Source organism: Thermobia domestica, chromosome 5 (assembly GCF_964235325.1).
Source record: "Thermobia domestica chromosome 5, izTheDome1.hap1.1, whole genome shotgun sequence".
In the NCBI taxonomy this organism is placed as follows: Eukaryota; Metazoa; Arthropoda; class Insecta; order Zygentoma; family Lepismatidae; genus Thermobia; species Thermobia domestica.
In genome coordinates this window covers 184,371,188-184,398,479 of record NC_137458.1, presented here as the reverse complement: position 1 = coordinate 184,398,479, position 27,292 = coordinate 184,371,188, and the positions used below count along the sequence as shown (strand labels likewise).

The following is a 27,292-nucleotide window of genomic DNA, read 5'->3' as shown; positions in this document are numbered from 1 at the left end:
CCACTTTCTTCATTCCACCATTTCATTCATTACTCATCATCACCGTCTCCTTTAGCCTAACCGGCATAGCCGTGGGACGTAAAACTCACAGATTTCATTTCATTTTTTTCACCAATTCTGCGAACACAGACGACCAAGAGAACATAACAGAAAGAAACTAAACTTCATATCCCCTTAACGGAGATCAGGAAACGCCCGATTTCTCTCTCCGGAATTGAACATTTGGAGGGATCGAGATTAGGGAAGTTCCCGAAATTTGGTCTAGAGATTGAATAAAGATTGCAAGCAATACCTGTGAGCGTGTAAAAATGTAATATATATATATATATGTCTGTTTAGATTATTGTTTTAAACAAAATATACATTTTAAACATTTTTTTTGTTTAAACATTAAAAAAAGTTTTAAACAAAAATGCTTTAAAGAAAAAAGATTTTCTTAAAAAAAACGTTTTTTCAACCCTGTTTGTAGGTGATGAGCAGGTCCTTAACCAATCTCTGAAATTTACTGTTAACTTTGCAGACTAGGTATTATGGTCCAGTTTTCATAGATAATAAAGAAACAAATTTGTTAATTAGGAGTTGTTGTTAGAGGGAAAAAAGGAAGAAAGTCGAATGAGTATCCTTACTTTTAAATAAGAATAAGAAATATATCGACAAGAAAACGTCTAATAAGTTGTTCGATTCCAGGAAGATAGAGTAGCTTCACATGGAAAGACATTCGATTCCTGGCTTTAGCCCAGCCTCAGTGTACACAACGTAAGATACGTAAAAGAAGAATTAAATAATTTAAATTATAACTAATATTATCTTTACTAGCAATTCAGTTCAATCCACTGTAAACTCATTTTATAAAAAGAGTGTATTTAGGAAATAAATTTTTACATCGTAATTTTTACTTTAAGATCAATAGGAAATAGTGATAATACCGGGCATTTTTAAACAAATATGGTTAAGGGCTCCCTCGTGGTTCAATTGTAGCTTTCCCTCCTTTAGTGCCGAAATCTTAAATTTGATTGCCCACAAATAAAGGTTCTCTCCCAAGAATCGGGGATCCGGAAACTGCGCATATATTTACATAGAGAAGGGCCACGAAGGAATACTGGTAAAACATGCCGGGCCAACAGCAAAGGATAAATCCAATATGGCCGCCCGAAGGTCATGTCAATCGACTTTTGCAAGCAACCTCTCATCCACTTCCCATGGGCAGATTGACTTAATTTTGCAGACTGATATATGTATGAACACTATACATCTAATGGGTGGAAATTTCACGGACGTTGACATATTGAACCCAATATGGCCGATCAAAATGTCAATGTGTCAAAGACTCGTGTTTGGAAAACGAATTGTACTATGGAAGTACAGTATCACTAGACATGTGCGGAAAGCATTAAGCGGTTCAAAATATCGCCATCTGAAAAACAATATGGCCGAACAAAATCCTGAACCAGACAGCTCGTACTATAAAAACGAAATTTGATGTAAAGGTCCATTACCACTAGTAGATGAGGAAGATAATACAAATGTTACTACAAACCACGATGTTGCCTGTGTAGCTACGGTGCCAGTGTTGGCAAGAGCGACTTTTGTTATATATGATATGGTTTGCAAACTTTAAGACGCGTATTCTAGAACGTTTGTGGCCATGCGTTCTAGACCTTCCCAAATGAACAATACATGTTTGCAAAATGAACATGAAATGATATTTTTGAGTTTTACGTCCCACGGTTATGCCAGCTAGGCGAAAGGAGACGGTGAAGATGAGAAATGAATGAAATGGTGGAATGAAGAAAGTGGGAGGAAACAGGAGAACCCCAAGGAAACCCACGCACACGGCGTTTGTCCACCATAAAGTTCACTTGGCGGAAACAGGGTTTGAACCCGTGTCCCCATGCACTAGAGGTGAACGCTTTACCACTGAGCTACCGCAGCCCAGTATATGTTTGCGTGTAACACTTCAAACAGATAACATAGGCACTGGCAACATGTTTAATTTATTGGCATTTCACCTGCAAAATCTGTTCCAGTGAATTGTAGGTGATTTTCACGCAAAACCATCTGAACTGTTTACAGTGTATATTTTATATGCGTATTTCGCAGCTATATTGGATACGCGATGTAGAAATTGTGATCCATTTGTATTATTTTCCTCATCTACTAGTGGTAATGGACCTTTACACCAAATTTCGTTTTTGTAGTACGAGCTGTTTGGTTCAGGACTTTGTTCGACCATATTGGTTTTCAGATGGCGATATTTTGAACCGTTTAATGCTTTTCGTACACGTCTAGTGATACTGTACTTCCATAGTACAATTGGTTTTCCAAACACGAGTCGTTAACACATTGACATTTTGATCGGCCATATTGGGTTCAATACGTCAACGTCCACGAAATTTCAAACCAATAGATGTATAGTGTTCATACATATATCAATCTGCAAAATATTAAGTCAATCTGCCCATGGGAAGTGGATGAGAGGTTGCTTGCAAAAGTCGATTGGCATGACCTTCAGGCGGCCATATTGGATTTATCCTTTGCTGTCGGCCCGGCATATTTTACCAATGGCCGTGTCCAAAAGATACAAGTGTGCATTCGAAGTACGCTTATTTCCGGAATTGACGTCACCTAGTGTACGTCAAAAGGTCCAAGTTCACAAGTCTGCGAGTGCATAGTACGCAGTGTGCGAGGATGTACACTACGTTAGCACACTTGCGTACTTAAGATGGGAGTTCTTCGTAATAGGAACAACAATAATGTCAAAGTGACTTAATAAAATTTTAAAAGACATTTTTTGTATATTTTTGTAGAGGTGGCCTGATCTAATAACAGTTTACTTGATAAATATACAAATTAGTGATTTTACAAGTGGAATATAAAAATGTTACGCAAATAACAAACGTATTTACGTTGTGTTCTTTGAGTATGCAATAGGATTTGAAATAGTATAGGGAAAACAACCAAATAGTTTCTTTAATAATGCTATAAAGGCATTTGTGTTTAAATATTACATGGCTTATGTAGCTTAGTTGAAATAATTATACTATCGGTAATGGAGATATTTGCACGTAAATGGCAAATTTTAGTGGCGTATGAATTGAAATGTTAAGCTCTATCATAGAATAATCAGTACCTAGATTATTCATTTCTCTATATCTACAGCTACACCTGCAGATGCAAATGTTAATTCGTAGGTAGATAGGCCTAATTTTCTAGTTTTGATTCTAAACAAATTCCCTTCAAAGCTACCATATTTCCTTCCACTTGAGAGACTGTCATATACCAATTACCATACATTTTGCATTTTTGATAGCTGCCCAAAAGTGAAATACATATCAAAAATTCCTTTCTCCACATTTATCAAAGATTTCACAAATTCCTCTCGGTAAGTCTTTACTTTGGCCATTTTATTTCATTTTTTTTTTTTTTTAATTTTTATTCTTCGATTCAGCGACTTGATCTTTCGGTTCCGGTTTTGAGGACTTACCTGTTAGCTCATATATATATTAGAAACTAGGTTGGTTCCTTTCTATACCAAAGTTTAATATTTAATTCACATATTATTGCCGAGCGAGCATCAGCGAGTGAAGGCAGATTAGAGGCTCGCAGGGTACGTTATTTTCATTCTTGGTTACGAATCGGTTCATTGAACGATTTATTGAATGAAATGGCCAAAGTAAAGACTTGCCTTTGTTTTAATTCACATAATCTCATTACAGTACCCATTAAGAATTGATCATGAATGAAATGAAATTATGAACAAATAATTCCTCCCGTATAGTTGAACAATGAGAGCCACTACATTGCATACTGTATTTTTTCATAAAACCGTCTCTTAATTTTCATAACATTCTTATTAGGTTAATAGTAGTTTTTATGATTATATTTGGACGAGGAGATTTGTTTCGTTAATGAGTAACCATTTACGTATTGGGAAGCATGTAGGAGAGACAGCGGGTATATTTCAAGAAAGATGTAGGGCGCCGAGAGCATAGTGAAGTGAACGCAAATGTTGAAGTGTACACAATGTACAGAACTCAATTTAAGCAAGTTTATAAGATAGTAATCTTATATATATTTTTTTAAACATATTACTTTAATTAGGGTTATCCACCTTTAGTACACGTGATCCTTATAAATTGGTATTTCATAGTGACATAATAACTTTTTCTGTAAATTTTGGTACACATGTCCAACTCCACTTCTTTCCTTGTCATCCCTGTTAACTTTTGGTGTAGATTAGGAATATGGTGGTACTATCTTGAAGATTTACGGATAATATCTATAGATTCACAAAGAAAGAGTAACATGTAAGGAACTTCAACATTAGCATAATATGGTAGAAATAGTCTAATCAGTATGCCTGTAACTGAAGCAATAGGCCTACAGTAGAACGACGACAATTATAGTGTCATTATTGTGTAGACCTATCTACCGTACATAAAGGAATTATACTCAATATGAACTCACTTCCAAAGTAGTTTTGAGCATCATTATTGTAAATAGCGCTTCCCTCGGTACCTTCGGTGTCCTAACGCTCTTGCAAATTGCCTACTTTCACCAGCAATAAAATTCCTAAGCTACTTCGCAACAGTCATCAGCGCCCTAACCACCAGTGCTACTTTTCTTTCGGGGATTAATAAATATTCCCTCGCGTAAGCATGCTTAATAAAATAGAACATTGCCAATAGTTTAGTGGGTTTTATGCTGATAAATATTTGCTGATACAGGAAAGCTGAAGCTCTTGGCATACATGAAAGAAACTCTTACGTCATTTTATTGTTACCCCATATTGTCAATCTGTACGATATATTTATCTTTAATATAACTGGAAAGTCATCCATCTTTTAAAAAAAAATAAAAAAAAAGCATGTTAATATTTTCTAGTATTCTAAATTCTCCCTTCTTTTGTTATCAATGTTCCATATTCCACCACGATGAGGCGCTGTAAACAAGTGTGGATCAAAAGCTAATTTGAGGAAGTGTACACTATTTAGTGTGCACTCCATTTGTAGACTTCGAGTGTGCATCCTCGAAGTGTGCACTATGCACTTTTGGACACGGCCATTATTCCTTCATGGCCCTCCTCTACGTAAATATATGCACAGTTTCCGGATTCCCGATTCTTGGGAGAAAACCTTTACTTGTTAGACGTAGTTCAGATCTTACTTTAAAATGCATTCATATGTCTTGGGGGTATCGTAGGAAACATACGTTGAACTGTAGTAATCTAAACACCAATCAACAACTAATCTACAATTTATATCATAAATCTAGCGCTGTTTGTACAGAATTTCTAGAAACTGCAGGTTTTTATCAGTGTAGTATTTAACGAAATTATGTAGTTAATCATTTTCACATATTTTTGCAAAGATTTCAAATACGAGGTATAACTAACTCAATAATTGATTTGATTTGATTCTAAATTAAGCGTCCCTTTCTGCAGCGAGGGACGTGATTCTACAGCGTAATATGAGACGTGAACCTACATCTTAACCAGTGGCGTCATTTCAGACTTTGCTTGAGGGGGGCAAGAGCACCACCGACTTAACACTTTAACGTTTTGTACTAGTATATTAGCAGACAATCGATTAAAGTATATGTATTTCTCAAACTCTTGGGGGGGGGCAATTGCCCCCTCCTGCCCTCCCTAAATGACGCCCCTGATCTTAACGTGGGATCCAAACCAAATGTGCTCCCGCCGGGAATTGCACCCAGGTCTCCCCGCCAAAGGCACGTATGCTGTCTGGTTAGCCACGAGGAAGCTCTCAATGTAATAGTATTCCTATGTTCTAAAAATTGATGATTATTATAGTCATGACTTAATATGCTAATGCTCAGACTATAATTAAAACCTACATGTTTATACAGTTTTATACGTTTCTTTATTGTCGCATGGAATGCATATTTAATATTATATGAACCTTCCTAGTCCCGTAATTAAATCAGTGATTATTTAATCATATTTTCAGAACTTCATTAACGAAGCACAGACACTGTTGGCAACTCCAAGAAGCCCAGACGGATCATTCACGGGAAACACACCAGGTGTAATAGGAGCTCAAGAAGTTTATAAGTAAGTATAGCATTACATAGCATCAGCAACTTTTCCACTGATTGCAAAGCTAAACTATCAGAGTTCATTAGGAAAAATCAATATATTCACAACATATTAAAGTCCTAATTAGGATAAGCTACTGCTTTTTTTTTTTTTTTTTTTTTTTTTAATCAGGGAAATTTGTCTTTTTCTGTTATTCTTCCTACCCTTTTAAGTTTTCTTTCCATTTATTTTCCTTAGCTGTTACGTGTTTCTTCGATTCATATTTACGGGTATCGAGAATCCCTTGAGCATAAAGTGCTGCAAGTATGTGGAGAATGCCTTCTACCGAATTCCACTACCTCGAATATTTGTTCTCTGGAGTAATTGAAATTATGAGGTAAAATTTAAAATCAAAGCTTCCATTATTTACGTGCATTTTTATTATTATTATTTTTTAGTACTCTCACTTTCTTCATTGCAGCATTTTGTTTATTGTCATCATCATCATCCTCCGAGCACAATTCATTGGACGTTAAACTTAAGAAAAAAGAAAGCTTGCATGATTTGGGATAGGTCAATCTTAAGATTCTCGCTGTTATATAATATAAAATCGGAAAGTCATATGGCTTACTTCGTCGCTGATTGTATCTACGCATGCCATTGCGTTTCACTGTTTCTGTAACACCAGCCTGTAAAATAAACCTTTTTTTCTCCGGCAAAAGATTGAAGAGGTGATTTAACGTAATTGAAGCACGCTGATTTCAAATATCCAAACCGTTTTTGCGTATCACGCATAGTTTTGTTGCTATATGAAATCGAAATTCTACATATTGTAATTTCAATACAAAGTACCATAGTATACAATATCTGTAATGTGAATGGAACATGATCAAATTGCAATGAATATACAAAGACATTACTTAACAGGTTTTTTCATGAAAGATTTGAATCTCATTACAAGTAAACTACTGTTTTGCTTTGCTTTGATGTGAATGAGCGCTGAGTTGATTTGCGTTTGTGTTCGTGAGTAGGGTTATCTCGCGCTAGACAACAGCAGTCAATCTGACATCATGGAGATGTCGCATCACCTCTTACACCATCGTTCCATTTCTTTTGTGTCTTGATAAAACCGCTCGCCGTATTCCTTGCTGAATGTCCCTAAATTTTCAGGAAATTAGCCCAGATGACTGCAAGAAATGTAATTTTAAGCTTATGTTACAACATAGTTTCTAGAAGTTATACAGCATGGTTGTGACTGTCTGTCTGTTGGTAGTCATCTTTAACATTACCTAGGAATTTGCTGGAAACATCCTTAACCCGTAATCGGAATACATGGGTCCTGGGGACCCAACCCAATTTTATCTTGCCCCTCTTTCCGTTTGTGGTGCCAGTGTTTCAGTGATTATCGCAGTACTTGTGTACGCTGCAATTCTCGTTCAGGCAGTATGAGGTAGGTACTTGTTGTGTCTACGGTTTCTGTGAACTGGCTTTGTTCGGGTCCTGGGGACCCATAGGTTCCTTAAATGTAAAAAGTGCTTCAGAAGTTCAGAGGAGTGCTTGTGCTAAGATTATTGTAGAGGAAGAAGTAGATGTGTACTTCGTGAAGTTTCAAGTGGCGATGAAGACCTTAGTGGATTCAAAAGTGAGTTTGAGTGCAGTGAACACGAAGCTGAGTCTGAAGCAAGTGCAGACGAAAGCTACGGTTAAGTGGCTACTGACTCACTTTATATATATATATATATATATATATATATATATATATATATATATATAAGAATCGACAAATTTTGACAAATAAGCCTTCAATCCGCGGTAGAACAACACAATATAATGAAATGCCATTTACCTGGGCTAATAGGAAAAGCACTACAAATATCAAAATCAGAATTGCCATCTCCCTTACAAATGGTACATCTTGGTTTGTTTTCGGAACACATTGCAGTTTTTTACTGAATTAAGAACTCAATAAAACTATTGCATAAGATGAGATAACGGACGGTCGAGTTCAAAATAATGATAATTATATAAATCCTAAAGTAAAATTATGGTGCCAAAATCACACTTTATTTTATTATGTACCCCTTCGAGTACTAATAAATATGTTATAGGGTATTTATCTGTCAAGTTCGTATTTTATTAAAAACTCACAAAGCAAGACTATCAATATTTTCAAGAAAGTCACATGTTGATGCACAAGTATCATATTCATTTCTGAATATGTGTGTATTATGTTAAACATATTTTATATAGTTTATGCTGAGTCCCAGGGACCCATTTATTCCTTTAGTGTAACAAAAAATGTGTGTCCCGATTACGGGTTAAAGGACTCCGATGTCTGAAGCTGTTTCATTCATCGTAGTGAATATAGGATCTTTCATAAGCTTCCGAATAAGGGGGCCGTCAGAAACACCTTCCTTAATTTTGGCATCAGACAGTTCTGGAAATTTCTGACGGAGGTACCGAAAGTAGGGACTACTTCTATCCAAAATCTTAACAGCCAAGGACTTTCACGAGTTTTATTTCTCCGTCCAGAGATGGAGTTAGCATCGCAGTCGGTCTTGCCTCCGCTCGCAAAAACGTGTGTAAAAATGTTTGTTGTTTAATTCGATGTTGCCATCTCAATAATGAAAAAGTGTTAAATACAGTCAAATCAGTTGACAAATAATGAACATAAAGAACATAATTGTTTTATATATACACAATTCTTCTGTATATTTATACGTGTATGTTTGTGTGTATTGGTAAAATAAGTCATAGTTTTCGTCTAATAATAAGAAAACAGTCTATAACATGTCATGAAATCTCAAACACCCTCCAATCGCCCCTTTTTGTTCCAAGCCTCGTTTAGAAAGGAAAACGCCTGTGGGGGCGTTAAGCCATTGTTAAGAACCAGTGACCGAAATAATGAAAATAATTTCAAGCTTCTCATCATTATTCGGACCCCCTTGAAGTCTCAGAAAAAGGGGGGAAAAAGTACTGAAAGTTTTTGATAAATGGGAATTTCTTGTTTTATCTTCATTCTTGTACATTTTCAGAATACGAAATACCAGTAAATTAAATACATTTAAGTAGAGAAAAGGAAGAAATGAAATAATTACTTGTTCTGTATTGCTTGGTATATAATGTGTTTCTATGGAGTATCTGATACGTTTATTATTATTATTATTATTATTATTATTATTATTATTATTATTATTATTATTATTATTATTATTATTATTATTATTATTATTTCTCTGTGCACGAAAACGTGTACAAATGAGTGCAATATCGCGCTAATACACTTACGTTATTTTTATTTTTGTAAGTAACCCTTTAACTTCTTCCTTCTGTTCCCAATATTTATATATTTTCAACCCATCAAGTCTTTTCTTCTGTTACGAAATAAAATACTAATGTATTTAAAAACAGATTTTGTTCGATTTAGAGATGGAAATTGTACAGTAATTTGGCTGTCCGCGGATGTACATCAAAACCCGATTACCGTACGAAAAAGTGCGATAATTTTAAATCTTGAGCTCTTATTCCTCAATATAGTCCTAAAAACTATTACTGTTTGTAATAAAACAGTAATGCTACTTTTTAAAGAAGGAAAACGTTCCGTTTAGCTGATTTTGAGGAAAAAAAGAAAACACTACTCAGCCGAGTAAGGAAGTTTAAAATGTCGGGGGAAACCTATTTTATTACGCTTCCCTAACAGATAGATAAAGGGAGTAAGGCATATGTTTACATCTCCCGTGACTGCAATATTACATAGAATTATTTATTCCTTTATTCATGTTTATTTATACATTATGTTTGGAGGGTTCATTTCACATATACAGTACAAAGAAAATTTATATAGTAACTACTTTATGTACAAAAAGATTCTACCGAAGGCGGACCGTAGTCAGTCAGCGCCGACAAAAGAAATAACTAATATACTTACTTTTTTGTTTGTAATATTGCCTCCTTTTTGTTTTATTGAGGGCTGCAAAATGAATCTTATGTACCTTTGACACCCCTCAAACTCTATCAGAATTGAGGGATGGGCACCTCTCTTGGTCCTTCATCTTGTTACGCCACTTATCCTGCTGGACAAAATATTTTCTATTTATGTCACTGAATACTTGTCAGAATCATTTTATTGAATAGTTTATTTCCCAATAGTATATGCCACACATAAGCGTAAATTGCGCCCCCACAAGCCTTGCGGCCCAGGGGGCACATAACTAAGGGCTATGGGGACTCTGAGGCTTCAAGTTACGCTACTTTTGCCACATATGTTATAACGTTTAAAATATGGTGGTATGTTTTTAGCTGAATCTAATATAATATCTTATAAATCAGAAAACAATCTTAACAAATCATGAAACTGTTATTCAAAAGAGTACAGTAATGTTAAATATGCCTATATAAAATTTTGTTTATATTATTTATTACGAGAAACCGAATTCAGATATAGTCTTCACCAGAGACGTACGCAGGAATTTATGTCGGGAGGTGTCGAAAGTTTTTGGGCGGGTTCAAATACAATTTGAGGCTAAATTATATTAAACTTTGTATTGCCCCTAAAATTAGACTAAATTTACAAAAATGTCGGGATATTGGGGGGTCCGGACCCACTCCCTGAGTACGTCCCTTGTCTTCACAATCCTGATGTGATGTGATGTGAAATTGGTCATCTCAAAATTTTATCTTGTAGAACACGTTATGCTCTCCTGGTCTGTAGTTTGAATACATGTATCAAGTTCGGATACATGAGAACTTATTTGATTTGATGGGAATTTAATCACTATATATTAAGCACTTATCCAGGTTTTCTTTTCGCGGAGGGGTGACAAGGGGAAGTCTCGTAAGCACGTTTTTAAATATCAATTTGTTTTCAAAATAATAATAATAATAATAATATAATGCAACAGTTCTATTCTTGCTCAAACTTTTCCTTACTTTTCATTATAAGAACCAGTTTAGTTTGAACGAACTGTATTGTGGCACAAAGAAAGTCAAACAAATATTTCCGAGAGATATGTAACTAAGGAAACACCTGGATACGTGCCTGTTATATATACTTGCTGTGGTGGAAGCTTCACGTTGATCTGTTTCAATAGTTTGAATGGTTGTTGCCATAATTCATCGATCGATACAGAGAAAAATACACAGCCTTTCATATCACCCCTAAAGATAAAGTATCTGTATTTGCCTCAGAGACGTACGCAGGAATTTATTGTGGAAGGGGTCCAAATCATTTCGGAAGGTCCGAAAACAATTTAAGGTTAAATTATATTAAAATGTGTAAAATTACCCCTAAAGTTAGACTAAATTTAGAAAAAAGTCGGAATTTCGGGGGGGGGGTTCCGGGCCCCCAGTACCCAACCTCTTCGTACGTCCCTGGATAAATGTATGAAGAAATGTTAGAAACTTTAATTGAAAATTCCAGGGGTACCCTGTAGAGATAGTCAATTCTGAAATAGCCCTCGATCAAGCCATGAAAAGTATTTTTTGGAGAAGGTGTACTTGTTAGAAAATGTTTTTTCTGCCTTATTTTATCACACATGTAATTTCGTTTACGTTATGTTGTTCCTCCATGCATCAATATCCAAACTCCCCCAGCAAAAATACAGAATCCGAGACAAAATTCTGGGAAAACCCCTGGTTGGGGCCGGTGCAGGGCCATACACCGTCGTCTGGTTACTCTGGTTTTATATATATCATTTGTTATTATTTATCAAATTTAATAACATTTTGAAACGACAATATAACAAAAAAAAAAAAAAAAGCCATAGAAACCTCTTCTGTCGCCTTGAAATACAAAAGCATCAAATACGAATTGAAAGGATGGGATTTCAATGAAAAAGAATGGCCCAAAAACTTGTCTTGAGAACCAAGTAATTAGAAGAACATGTTTGGTAGCAGCAGTCTATATCTATAGCACTAACCGTGGCGGGGGAGTTCTTTCAATGGTGGTATACCCATCCTTCTTCTGTTCAACGCACGATCAGTAATCCTCCCCGTGTAGAAGCTGTCACTCACTCCAAAAAACTCGTCCTATAGAGCGGAGATGTTCATTCTTCCCTGACGTACTTCGCGCTCACTGACCCTACTGGTCAATCTCCCCTTCACACTTCTATCCTCTCTACATAAAGATATACACAAAATACAAATGACAGGAAAAGCAATCGGCAACTGTCGCTCAGCATTCACCGGGCTTGTGACCGCCAAGAATGTGTAACACAGTGATTCTCAAACAATTTACCTCTAGACCCGCTTTAGAAGTCAGTAAAAGTTACGACGTCTCCTCTTTGTATAATACTAATGTCACAAAGTCATTTACGAATGAATATTTTTAAACTTACAAACTCCTTGATATTTTACCGATTTTGGGAGTTGTTACCAAACAGTTTGAGAAACACTGGTACAATGTCTTCTTGGCTGCTTTCCCAGTTACCTGGGGCTAGTCAGACTAGCGATTTCTTTATTTATACTAAAATACAAATAATGGTATGATTGTTTGGTTATTCAGCGCAAGAATACAGTTACTACATTATAAACTACATTTAAAAACTTGGAACTTGGAAATAATGTTAAGTGGTTATTTGAGAGTAACATAAGTACATAAGAGTCTATGTGAATAAAAAATATGTAACAGAATATTTGAGTAAAAATAAAGTGTTGCAATGATAATTTTCATTTTATAAATTATTTACACTATTTAGATCATTCTTAGTTCTCTATTTTGAGTCTTTATATCATATAATAATACCCTAAGTTACTTTATTCAATATTAACAAGTACATCAACATGAACAAATTCAAATACATACACAGCTTAACTATAATACAAAAACAACAAATAAACACACATGGTTATATTTCCTAACCATGATCCAGTAAATCATGGCATTTTCCAGCATTTCGAATAACACGATACAAGCAGTATTATAAAACATTACAAGAGTAATTAACGAACTGCAAATATACAATAATAGTAACAATAATTATATACACATGCTAAACACGATTATTTAGAACACAAATTCGTTGCAGTAAGTATGTACATTATTACACCTATTTCATCTTTGCTCGATCATTGTCTTTTTTCTTGGCGATCTTGCTTTGAGCACTTAGGATATATTCCGGGTCTCTGCAGGGCATCCCACGTTGTGCCATAGAATCTACTATCTCAGGAAGAATACACTCTTTAAAAAACCGTATAAGTTTCGGTAGCATAACATTTTCCCATAATTCTTCATCTCTTCTTACCTCCACAATGTGTAAAGGTGACTTATCATCAATGTATACAACTAAAAAGCATTTGTCTAATTTTGTAATATTCAACTGGCCCTGAATTTGGTAGTAGTAGTCGCTGCTAGTATTTAGTCCTATAGTTCCGTCTGGAAGGGCTCTAAGAAAAAATGCCCCTTTCTTTTTCTTTATCTCTTCAGTGACATCCTTATTTCTGAGTGAAGGAACACACTTTACTTCCACTAACGCATCATCTTCTACTGCATATCCTGAAATATGATTAGGAGGGAATTAATTGATAGACTAGAATGGAAAGACTTTTTTAAAGTAATATAATAATCTGTCTGTCTCTTTTCCATAAACAAAAAGGAAGTGGTTTGGTTTCGTTCAGATTCAGTTAATACCTCTAATTATAGCACACTGAACAAACAGTACTTATTAGAGTTAAACAATTATTATATTATATCAACAAAGAAGTTGAAAAATATTTCTTACCATCTAGACTAGTAGCTAAGAAACTATACTTAGAATCAATATATAATCCTCGTTTCTCTACTGTCACATTCTTCTCCTCCGCAAACTTTCGTAGAGCAACATCTTCATGATTTCTTCCGTATTCTATTGATGGTGTCGATAGATTTCTCTTGTGTAAAATGTCTTTCACCAACACATGGCACGAAGTGTGATCTTTACGTTTCACAACTTTACCGAACGTGGATGACGTTAGACGGTTGCGGCGATGTTCTTCATAAATCGAATTCCCATGCTGTCCACGGGAGGATACTTCAATAAAGTACTTTCATCTGAACTGACCTAATATGAAAAATAATGTAAAGTATTCTTGAAACAGGACAGGGCGAACTGAAATTTGTAAGCGATATTGTAAGCACAAATAGCTACTTTTCCTACAAATATTAAAAGGAATGTTTATTAAACATATCCTTCAAAATTATCTTTGTCGAGGTATATGTTTGCGAAATATGTAAAAACGAAGTTTCGAGACAACCTGGAATCGTAGAGTTGAAACATATTTTATAATTACATGAATCCACAAAACTGATAGGCTCCCAGAAATTCTCGTAATTTTCTCTACTTCTCAATGTGTATCCGTCCACACATAAATTATAAGAATTTTAAAAGAATTTCGCTTGATTTCAATTAGTGGAGCATGACATATCAATTCTGCGATTGACGATTGTCTCTGAAAGAAGAAACAAGTGAGTATCGTTCCACAGTGTGAAACTACGGTAGACTTCCAAACTATACAAATTACATAGTAAAACTGAAAATAGTAGAGACCGGAAGTAGTTGATTTCTACCACTTTTGGTTTAAATAGAAGATTGTCGAAGGAGATTGTACCTATTCTTGGAACGATGAATCGATTCTCAGAAACCTCTTGTCGATACCTCTTACCGTTTTTGAGTTATGACAAATACTGTTGAAACCGAAATTGGCCGATTTGTATAGCTTCCGTTTTAACTTGAAGATTGGTGAAGGAGATAGGACATATTCTTAGGATGCTGAATCGATTTCTGAAAACTGCTTGTCGATAACTCTTACAGTTTTATGTCAATGAAAATCAATATTGAAACCGGAAGTAGTATTGAATTTCTACCACTTCCGGTTTTAGTGGAAATACAGAAGTCGAAGTGTTTTGTTTCCTTCACACCTTGAATCGATTTCTGAGAACCGTTTGACGCTAGATATTATCGTTTCTGGGTTATGACTATTACTGTTGAAACAGGAAGTGGTAAAAATCGACCACTTTCGGTTTAAGTAGGAGGTTTTTGAAGGAGATGGAATCTGTTCCTGGGATGCTGAATCGATTCCCGAAAACCACTTGTCGATAGTTTTTATCGCTTAAATTGTATGAAAATAGCTCTTACCGTTTTTGCTGTGATACCTGTTGACAGATAGACAGACGGACGGACACAGCCGTTCTAAAGGACTTCAATTTCTTATGCATAGCATAGTTTGGAAATCTAAAATTAATCCAGAAGTTTCAGAGGCATCATTGTGATACAATGATAGCTACGTGATATATATAGAGACGTGCAGATGGACGGGGGTCTTACCCAACCCATCCCAGAAAATTCTGAGCAAATGAAAAAAAAAAATACTCCTAGAGAAAAATAAATAGCAAATTCCACATTTTAGAAGTTGGAAAAGTCGGATCTCACTGAGGAATGAATTTTTTCTTCTATCATACCACTTTTGTGATGCAATAATCATCAAAGCTGGTAATTGCGCGTCATTTTTTTTTTTTTTTGAATCACGTTTTCGGACTTTCAAAATTCTCAGCAATTACTTTTTTTTTAGTTTCTACCAGGAACGTAGCCAGAGCTCTGATTTGGGTGGGGGGGGGGCATATATACTAAACTAGTAGTATAAATAGCAAACTAGTATTTATATACTAGTTTAAATATTTGGAAGGCAAGTCAAGATTTGGACCCCGTGCTCCCCCTAGCTACATCCTTGGTTTCTACACAACTTTTTTCCGCTGTAGAATTAAATAGTAGCCAGTACCCAAGTGAATTAAATAGCTGCATAAATTGCTTGCTGTAGTACAACATGTAAATAAATTCTAGAGAAAAAAATCATTCAAGTCATAGCCTACGATGCGGGAGCTTGCGAATATGATTCCCGACTGGCGTTTTTACCATGCCTTGAAATAAAGAAAGCGAAACAGATACCCTACTATGGCACCTGAAATGCCCGCGGCTGAGTCAACACTTACAAGTTAGAAACATTTTGGCGGAACAGGACAGGAAAACCAATCCGGCAGGAGGGGGAGTAGAAATGACATGCCAATTCCAATGTGAAAACCCTCTGTGCAGCACAAATGAAAAAAAAAAAGTCTTATCAGATCCCCTCGTTTGCTTGCTTGCTTCTCAATTCTTGGAATTCTAACCCGAAGCTAGTCAGTCACGTGATGTGCAAAGCAGAGAAATTCTTCGTTCATCTCTTCCCCACCGTACCGTTTACGAGATAGGATGTATTCATAACTGATAGATGACACTTATTATTATTATTATTATTATTATTATTATTATTATTATTATTATTATTATTATTATTATTATTATTATTCAAACTAATGAAATAAGGAACTTCACACTTACCTGTCCGATTTTCAGATTTTTCACCTCAAATCGTTAGTTTAGGTTAGTTGCTAAAATTATTATTTTCGAAAGAGTTCTTTTATACTAGAAATAATTTAGAGAGAGGAGGGATAGTGTGAAGTTGTCCACCCATGAACAATATCCATATAGTTATACTGCATTATATAACTAGTTGCTCATCAGTTTACGCAGTTCTGAAGCTGCCTATCTCAGTTTTGCAAAAGTAAATATTTTATTTGACAAATATGTTTGAGGACCAAGTGGCATGTAATTATAATCGTACTTCTTCTCTTTAATCAACATCATATTCGTATACATCGCTCATTGTCATGATATGTATCATCATAATTAATTCCACATAATCTCTAGTCCATTAACAATAAATTATTATTATATTGTGCTAAAGATCGAACAAAATGACATGCACAAATTTTATACGTACCATGGAATATTTCAGAACGAAAATGATTCTCACATGTGAATATTATTATATTATTTAATCGTCAACATTATTTATATCTTGCTTACTGTCCGATCCTAATTGACAAATATTATACCTACGTAAACCAAGATTTCGAAGATAGACCCCCCCTGGTATGGCGTACGGTTCACGGGTATCCTTGCGAGCCACTGTTCTTAGCACTCTAATTTATTGAAATAACTTACAGTACAATGGTACCCTTATTTGGTTCACAGTGAGAGAGTATTAAATGTAATACAATATTCCGTCCCAGTCTAAATAGTGAGTCAGTATATTAGATTGTATATAGAAACTGGTAGGTACTGAGAACAGATGCTAAACAACGAAAACAAAACATAATTAAAAACCAGAGACAAAAATAATGTAAATATACATTAAATAATAAGTAAAACGAATATAAAGAGTTATCTACTAACATACTCCAGTAACACGAAGCTTATATATATATATATATATATATATATATATATATATATAACTTACCTTTCATCATGCTGTCTTGAATCTTCAGCGGTTCCTTGTTCTTGATAACATGGAAAAGAATCATCAACAGAAACAACAATTTCAGTTTTGCGACGTTTAGCTGCGGCTCGAGCAGATTTTGAGCGCTTATTTCGTTTTCTGGTTTTTGATAAAGGTCGTTTACGAGCCATTATGTATTTGCAGTATACCAGCTCACGCCTGATTGGTAACACCTTCAACTCGTTAGCTACACTGCGAAATAGGTGATAGTAGGACCTTGTAGTTGTAGAACATCCCGTCGAAAATGCGAGTGGCGCTAGCGTACAGATGTTCCTTTTAAAATGTTAACACTTTGTGCATTTATTCTCGAAATACATAAAGTACGTTGGTAGTACATAATGAAGTATAATATCGAGAGGAAGAAGACATTTCAGTGTTTAGAACGATATATAAATGTTGAAGATCGCTGGCCTCTTTCGACAAATATAAGTGATCAAAAAACGGATTTGCGCTGTGGTGTGCAGTTTAGTTGCATTTTTTCATTCCAATATCTAGTTCTTAAGATAATAGAAAACAAATCAAGCTTCAAGAAAAATTTAATACCATTTCATTCTAATCAATAATAATCAGGGAATAACATATTCAAGTTTTGGAACGAAATTTTTATTAATTATTGCTCTAAATTGGAACAAATTTTAATTAATTATTAATTAATTATATAAGCGCATATTGATTATATCAACATAAAATTAACCATTACTACTTTTAAATATATTGCTATAATGTTATATACTCAGATCATTTCGATAAATTGCGTTTTTTAGTAATTCTGAGTAGAGTGCCAACGCCCTTAACGTACTGCTTCATAATTTCCAGTTTTATATGTAATGGGGGCAATAACACATCTTAAGGATCAATCAATGGACGATTTACAATGTTTTTTGGTCCTGGCACGAAATGTTCCCTCTTGGGCCAATCAGAAACTAACCAGAGTCTATTCTTGTCCCTAGAGACCCACTCACAAAGAAAACAAGGGAACTTTGTATATCCTACTTTTTGTCCCAAGTATGATACCGCACACTTTCAAATCACAGCACAGAAACCATTTGTGTTCATTGAATTTCTCTTTGTGCAAAATCGTGGCTAAATTGTAGTAGTTTTCACGAAGAGAAGTTGAATGGATGACTGGCATTGGAACAAGTTCATTCCCATTGTGCAGAACACCACCTTTGAGACTTCTTTTACTCGCATTAATAAATAAACGCCAGTCCTTTGCTTGGTAAACAGTTCCAAGACGACGAATCAAGCCAGGGATTTTACAGCAAAGCACAGGTTCCCTTGAACAAACAATTGTCTAAATTTTTCTTCCCGATTTCTGTAATGATATGAATTTGTCCCAGGAAGTAAGATATTTCTCTCTTTTTAATCGTGATCCTAAAAGTTCATTCTTTTCTTTAGTAAGACCCAAGTCGCACACTAAATCATTTAAGTCACACTAATTTAAAAGAGGTAGAGTTTTATCTTCAGCATTAGATATAAAAGCATAATCATCACCTTCCTTGCCACTTTATTGTAGTTTTAAAATAGGAATATCGGGCCCGTGTGGAATAGGTGGTACGGCTGGTGGAAGGCTCGGATACACAACGTGTTTTTTTTTTTTTTTTTTCTTATTGAAACCAGACACTTTACATACCCCAAGATAACAGTCATCAACACGATCCCTTTGTTCTCTCCAAGTCATTAAAATTCCGAATAACATTGATGGCATTAACATGTGGTACCATTACGCTACAGCTCTTGCAATGTATAAAAGTATTTTTCGAATAAATCACATTCGATTTTACGTCCTAATAACTTACATAAAACAGGGTACATCCTTGAAATGATTGGGATCGGAGTGATCATAAATGTTTTCGTAATTAGGAGTCTGGATATACAAACCCGCTTAACGTGGGGATTTACTTTTTTGAAATGTGGTACATAGTGCATATGTCTCATCATCATCATTAGGTTAGATATGATTAATTTATAAATGTGTGTGTATGTATGTGTCTCTTGCCTTTGGTCCCTGTTTAATAATTACCAAAGGTGGGCGAAGCATAAAACAAAAGCGTCTATTGATGGGAAGGTGATATCCCAGATAAATGTACCAATTTCATAATTTTATTATTTAAAATGATATATGTTACAATCACCCTTTTAAATGTCAGAAAAATAATGAAATGCTAAAATATAACAAATGATTGAGAGAGAAGATCGAGTGTAGGAATTGAATGAAAGTGGAAGTATCAGGACTTAATATAGAGCTCAATAAAATTAATATCTAAAGAGAAAATTAAACTGAGATATGATTTATGATTATTAAGAAACCTTAAGGTTGGTGTAAACAGTTATATTGTTAAAGGTTATCTCTTTCAATAAACAAGCGATTTCAACAATGAAGAGAATTCTAAATTAAAAATTCGGCACAGATTGTTGTCTTCGATAGGTTATGAAGTTCCTTCGCTAAAAATTTGAAGTCTCTAGGTTGAAATTTGTAAGAGAAATCGTGAATTTTCGTCAAAGGTAAAAATACATGAGAGAGATACGAAGACTGTAATGACATCTATCGGCAAAACTTGTCCCTTTAAACTAACCTTAAAGAAATAACAGACTGGACTCTGATACTAATTTATTTTTTTAAAAAAAAGAAAGAAAGAAAACAGTAACATTTGTTACAATTCTTGTTTCTTCCTGTTGTTTGCTTCTTCATTGTATTTAATACAAAACTACGAACTGTCTACAAAATTATTAATCTCTTCGCATATATCATCTTCATACTTATTGTTTTTGTTAACAGAATGTAGTACCTGAAATTAATAAACCTTTCACGGACTAAAGGAGCTTGTCTTTTGCCATAATTTAAAACAAAATTAAGCACTAAGATAAATCCATCAAACCAAAGTAGAAAGTTTTCCTCTCATTCTAAGATATGTCAAATAGATGGCAGTTTCGAGATTGGAGTGACACCACTGCAAGTTTGTAGAACACTTTAAATTAAAGTGGAAATAGTCAGATGCTATAAATATCAGATACATATTGCATAGAAATAGTTTCCCTTCGTATCTAATTTTGTTCTCTCTTTCTTTATATATGTCACTCATTTTAGATCTGATGTTAAATCTTCAGCATAATAATTTTTCTATCATCGATCAATCTAATCAACTCAGCTTTAAAAAAGTGTGGTTTCCCAAAGCCAGAATTAATTTTTTATTCTGCTGACAGGAAAAGTGAATCACCAAAGTAAATATGAATATGTCGCCATATATCTCTACATTAGCATACTTGTAGATAACCGTAGAGAAGACGACTGTAGACTATTTAGAACTTTGAGCAAGATGTTTGTTGTTTTTGATTTTCATTTTCTTGCTAGTATCTCGAAAATAGAGTCAACGAATTAGTAAACTTCTGTGCAAGAGAACTACAGTTTTAGTATCTTATTCCAAGAACTCAGTACTTCATGAGCTAGTTGCTTGTATTGCCAAAAGCTTGTGCTTATTAAACTAAGTACTGGTAGGTGGAAAGAAAGGTGTCTCAGACACCTTCGTTTGTTACCTCGCTTTCCGAATTTACGTCCTAATCAGGCATTTTGCAGCAGAGAAAATAGACGCTACTCGATTTAATTTCTTTCTCTCTACATTTTTACAAACAATAGTCATTTTCAATTTTGAGTCAAACAAATTTAAGCTACCGAAGTTTTAAGACTCCATGCCTCTAGAAGAATCGCATTAATTTTTTTATTTGTTTCCGGAATGGTATTAATTAAAAATGCGTAAAAAATATTTGAGTATGATGAAATACAGCATTATTCTCGTACTTTTTTTAAAAGTAAAATTGCTCTTCCTGGCAAAAGGTAGTGTTGCTATGAAATTTTAACTTGCAGTAGGTACAGTAGTTTCTTGAGTTCTAGTTGAGAAATATAGATAATAAACAAATCACTATATTTTGTTTATAAATTCACCATTTTACATCAGTGTATGCGTTTTTGTTTTTTATTTTTATTTGTTAATTTATGCAGAGTTTCTTGCAGTAAAGCTCCTCATAAATTACTTGACATTACGAAAAATGTAAAGTAACAGAAATTAAATTACAAACATCTGTATCTGATTTGCTGATTGTTTTAAGGGTCCAGCTTAACCCTTTGGGGATTTTATGGTACAATTTGTACCATACGCGTTTTTCATGGTACATTGCATTATAGCTCTCCTATTTGAGCTTTTTCGTCCGTTTTTTTTTTTTTTTTTTTTTTTTTTTTTTTTTTTTTTTTTTTTTTTTTTTTTTCTTTCTTTTTCAAGTCCAGAGGCATTGTAGAAGACATTACGTATGGTTTCAGACCTTCCTGCGTCCAGACATAGGAGGTGATGATGTCATAAGTCTAAAATGTATTTTTTCATTTATTAAGCCTATGTTCAATATTTTTTGGCGCGCTTATTTTTGCACGTAGAAGATTGAAATTTTGCATAAACATTCAGTCCACCTAGTAGTATTTACCAGATTGTTTTTTCAGATTTGTGAGTTAAAACAAGGGGGGAACCAGAGGGTCAAAGGGTTGAAAAAAGGGATATTTTTACCACCAAAATCCCTTTCTTCCGGATTTTCCCGCCTTATATACATGATGGAGACACGTGAGTCATACCGTCTGAAAGGCAATTTTATTCTGAAGAGAATGATGTGCGAAACATGACCCTAGAGTAATTAAGGATGTGTCAGGGAATTTTTATCAAAATATACTTCTGTATAGGGGAATATGGGGCAATGTCGGTATATATATATATATATATATATATATATATATATATATATATTTTATGGCGGGCTTATTTTTGCACCTAGAAGATTGAAATTGTGCACAAACATTCAGTCCACCGAGTAGTATTTAACAGATTTTTTTCCGGATTTATGCGTTAAAACAGGGGGGTCCGGAGGGGCTAAAATTTGAAAAAAGGGATATTTAGACCCAAAAAATCCCTTTTTTCGGGAATTTCCCGCCTTAGATACATGATGGAGACACGTGAATGGTACCGCCTGAAAGGCAGTCCTATTCTGAAGAGAATCATGGGCGAAACATGACCCTAGGGTAATTCGGGATGTCTCAGGAAATTTTTCCTGAGATCATAGTATTTTGTGGTAATTTGGGGCATTGTGGGAATTCTTCATAAAATTTCTCCCGCCCTTACTATTCAAGATAGAAACTTGAAATTTGGCACACACATTCAGTATACCAAGTACTATTTATCAGATTTTTTTTGGATGGCTACGTTCACACAGGGCCGCTCCATGGGGGCCAAGTTGCGAGAAAAAAATTCCCTCCGAAATTTTCCCTTTGACATCATTTTTCCCGCTTCTGCTGTATGGTATGAGCACGCAACTGGTACCATTTAAAAGCCAGCTCTATTCTGAAGAGAATGAGGTATGAACCATGATCCTAGGATAAATAGTGACGATGCAGTAGCTACTTGACTGAAAGTCTAAAAAATAGCCCAAAAAGCCGGAATCTGGAAAGGGTTAAAGGAAAAGAAAGAAGAAATGCTGTATGCACAGCAAATTGTATTAACGTATATTGGTACTTCAAAGTTTGGTTTACTCTCTGTTAATTATATTTTCGTGTGTGATAACTTCAGTGTCATGAAACTTACATTATTGACATAGCAACTAAATATGTTTTTACTTTGTTTCTTGAGATTTTCAACCCTTTGTAAACAAAGATCAGCTTTCCCCTCATGCACCTATACAACAAACGGATAGGATCAGTTACATGTTACCAGAAAACAACAAAATATTTTCCAAATACTAATGCTTACATTCTGTTGATTCGACGGATTTTTGATCAAGTACTTCTTAGTTTTGGCTCCAAGGAAGGCCTCCGGCCAAGACCATGTCGTGAAGATATTTGAAGTGAAACAATTAATAAAACATGTAAAGGAAATAATTGTCAATATAGTCTATTTGAAGTTATCATTATAAAAGAATCTCATCTTCATTTTTTTTAAATCGTTCTAGATTTAATATATATGAATCATGTATCCAACTTTCGATTTAAAATTACCATTTTTTCCTCTATACTAGCTGTTTTGATCGTACGCCGTACAGGTAGCCATATTTCGGTATGTATATAGTAATATTATCCTTCAATTTCTAACCTTGTTTATGGCCAAAATGCAGGGAAAGTGACTCAGACCTAACAAAATCCGTAAGGATTTGAAATTTTCTTGTCCTTAATCTCTGGAAAGCAGTCTAGGTTTCTGTAACTAGAAATGTGCATGTCGCACCCACTTAAATTTACCACACTTGTACCACACTTTGAAATTATGGTAATAGTTGACAGGAGACCTCAAGTTCATAATTTTTTAAACTTTTTTAAAAACAATTTTATGGTAAATACGGATAGGTACGTTAGATAAGATTTGGTTAGATAGTTTAGATTGCATGTGCTAGTTACAGTACTACTTTTTGTCCTACTGCTGAGGACAAGTGTAGAGCATCCAGTAAAAGCCCTATAGTTGCATTACAATCTGCACACCTTGTCATAACAAGTGTCACACTCTTACGTAAAACGGTTTTGCTATGACAAGTAATTGTTTAGTCTGTTCTAATTTGGTCCGTAAAGACCAAATTCCCCGCCCGAACAATAAATACAACAAAAGGTAAGAGTTTACTTTGGGCAGAACAGTGATAGGTGCACATATACTTGAGCCTAATTTTATTAAATAGAAGGGGAAAGACGCTACTAAATGTCATTGCTCATTATCATAAATAAGTTTTAGTATCATTTTGCTCCTTGTACTTAATAAAATTAGATTCAGAGGTATGTGCACCTATCAATTTTCTGCTGAAAGTAAACTTTTGGCCAACAAAACATACTGGCATTAAAATGAATCCAGAATTGAACAAAGAAAGGGTCAAGCTGAAGCATGATTTACGGCATGTTATCTAACACTGTCTTTAGAAATTAACAATACTTTCACACCGTACCTCACTTTAGAATAGTGTAGCAATACGAGGTTGTTTTACATCGGATACCATCTTTTCCCCAGTTGGTTTGTTGGTATTAGCATGATGTCATGATGTCCATTTTTTTATCCAGCTGATGGCATACTTTTCTGCATTGAACGAGGTAATATCTGGTTCATTAACGTTTATGAAAGAATAAATTCGAGGGTTTTTACAGATAAATGGTTTCTAGTATCAGTATGCTAGAAGTTTAAGCTGGAAAAGCCTCTCTCACACTCTGCAGAAGAAACTGGAAGAACACTGACTTCCATGTTAAGATTTTGTAGATTTGGACCAATATTAGGTTTCACCTTATGCTCTAGAAATTCCTCCAGAATTTTGGCTGAATCATCAGAGCAACATTTTAATTCTTTTATTTTTTATTTTATTTTATATTAGTTTTGAAATTTGCACTACTTCTTTGTCGCCGTTTAACATTCTTGCAGACAATTCTTCTCGCCTATTGGATTGTAGCAAAACCTCGGCTCCACTGAACGTTTCGAGCGTATGTTATCTGCTATACCCTTGCAATCTTATTTTCTGGTACTTCTCAAGAGAATTGTCTAAGGGTTTTGCCAGTGAGACTCCACAAAACTGACCAGTTTCTTCAAACTGACGTAATTTTTTCATGGACATGCCGCCTTTTTCTTTCAATGCTTCCATAACATTTACAGTTTTTCAATTTTGCTTATTACCTGTAAAAGGGATGCAGATCTTTCTTGTAGAAACAGGCTAAGGATATATAGAGGTTCCAGCGCATCTCGGATCATTGACATTTCATAAACAAAATTCCACTTAGTCAGTTTTACGTACAGATCTGAAAATATTTCACGCTGCTGAAAGCTTGTCTGCAAATTTGTAGAAGCTTCTCGAAAGTGTTCCACTAGCGCAGGGTATGACTTCTGCAATGCTTCTACTGAACGGTATGAAGAGCCTGACCACCGTACATCAAAACGTTCAGTAATATTATAGAAGCGAATACTTAATTCTCCTGATATTAATTCGATTTCTCCCCTGTTCTTTGAAGGCTTTAAAAATGAACCATATTTGAAATCGTATTTACAACGTTGTGAACAGCCAGTTCCAGCTTATGACTCATGCAGTAAAACACAAATAAATTGGTGCCCAATTCTCGCTGGAGTAAAGAAAAAGCACTATTTATTTCGCCTTGCATGTTATTTGCGCCATCAATACAAACTACTATAAGTCTTTCCCGTAATATCATTTTGGAAAGATTCATACTTTCACATATTTTAACTATGGAATCACAAAACCCTCTGCCTGTTGTTACCTATAACTCAAATGAACCTAAAAATATATTACTACACACCTGATTAACTACAGTGCGGATATACACAATGAGAACAGATTTATGAGACACAGTGGAGGATTCGTCCCTCATTAGCGCGAAGGGTTCATCGGAATTCGCAAGATACTGGGTCATTTTTCGTTCATTACTGTAGCTACAAAGTATATAATATTTGAACACGTAACATTAGAGTAGATAACTTGTTCGAGGTTCATTCCATTTATTTCGTACTATTTAATAAGATGCACGGTAAACGACAGACGATTTTGGGCAATAACATAGGCAGTTCTAAATATCACAGTTATCTTTTTAACACGCATTTCATTCACAATTCACACGAAAGCCTCTTACTTTGTGTACCAGAATTACTTGGCTTTTAATCGTCAGGAGCTTTTTCTTTATTAAAATGTAGTCTAATATCCACTTCCTTATGTTCTTTTTAAGGTGCTTGTCAACGAAGAAACTACCAATTCACAACCGCAGTGACTGCTCACTGATAACGGTTTTTATTATTATTATTATTATTATTATTACTGTGCTACTCAGACGAAGTATGATAATCAGTGGTATCAGCTGCAAGATTTCTCTTCGGGAAACAATTCTATAAACAAGATCAGCATAGCTCGCGACAATAAACATACTAAAAAAGTAAAGAATTGTTACTAAAATATGGAGTTGAATTATTGTACTTTAAAACAAATTGTATAGCCTAAGAAAGGTGGAAAATATCTTCCCAGGCTGGGAAGATTGAATTAAACCTAGAGACAGGCAAAACAAAACTTAGAAGGGGGGAAATTCCCAGGCTTCCCTGGCTACAAATAAATCCCTGAGTTGGGGCCCCTTCTCTACGTCTCACTTCACGACTTGGAGCTCTCTGATGGCTTCCCCCCCCCCCCCCGCAATGCGGAGTCTGCGGGGCCCTTATTTACGCCCGAGGTTAGTGTGTGGTGAGATACGAAAGGAATAATTCACTGGAAGATCCTGGAGGGTAAGCAAATCGTTAATGTGACGCTCTACTGGGAATATCTAGACAGACCACAGGGAGTGTCGCGATTGAAGAGCTAGGCCTTGCCAGTCATCAAGGAGTCGTCATCCAACATGATAACGCTAGACCGCATGTGGCTGCTATGGCATCTCAGAAATTAATGGACTTCGGTTGGGAAATTTTGCCCCACGCTCTCTACTCTTCTGATAATAATGGCGATTATACACAATCCTAGCTGAACAACAAAAATTTGTATTGTTTGCACTTTTGTCTGCACAACAGAAACGGGTAGAACTTCTTCAGCCATCTATAATATTATCACTATTATGTCTCAGTTGCAAATAGTGTTAACTTAATAATCTGATGACCGTCTCTAGCAAGTGGGAACTTCCTGAGTGTATGATGTGTCCAGAGTTGTTAATTTTTGTAAGTTTGTTAAAAAAAAAAAAAAGTTTTGCGTTTATCTGTTTCAATTATGTCATAATGCTTTCACGGACAGCAACTGTAAAAAAAAGATAATGATTGGTCTTACAGTTACTCTGAAGTTTCCGTATATTTTTAATTATTATTATTTCGTCTGCCAGGTTTTTATACTGTGATCTTTGTATTAAATGTACGTGTGTTCTAATTAGCACTGCCACAT

At 35.0% G+C, this 27,292-nt stretch overlaps 1 protein-coding gene across 2 annotated transcripts in view; it reads left to right on the top strand.

Moving 5' to 3' along the window:
* LOC145686316 (uncharacterized) overlaps window positions 1-27,292 on the top strand; it is a 245,840-nt gene that overhangs the window by 206,752 nt on the left and 11,796 nt on the right. For both annotated transcript variants that reach the window (XM_081759515.1, XM_081759514.1), the window contains one exon: window positions 5,970-6,073. In XM_081759515.1, coding sequence (XP_081615641.1) covers window positions 5,970-6,073 — 104 coding nt within the window. The remainder of the gene's footprint in view (window positions 1-5,969; window positions 6,074-27,292) is intronic.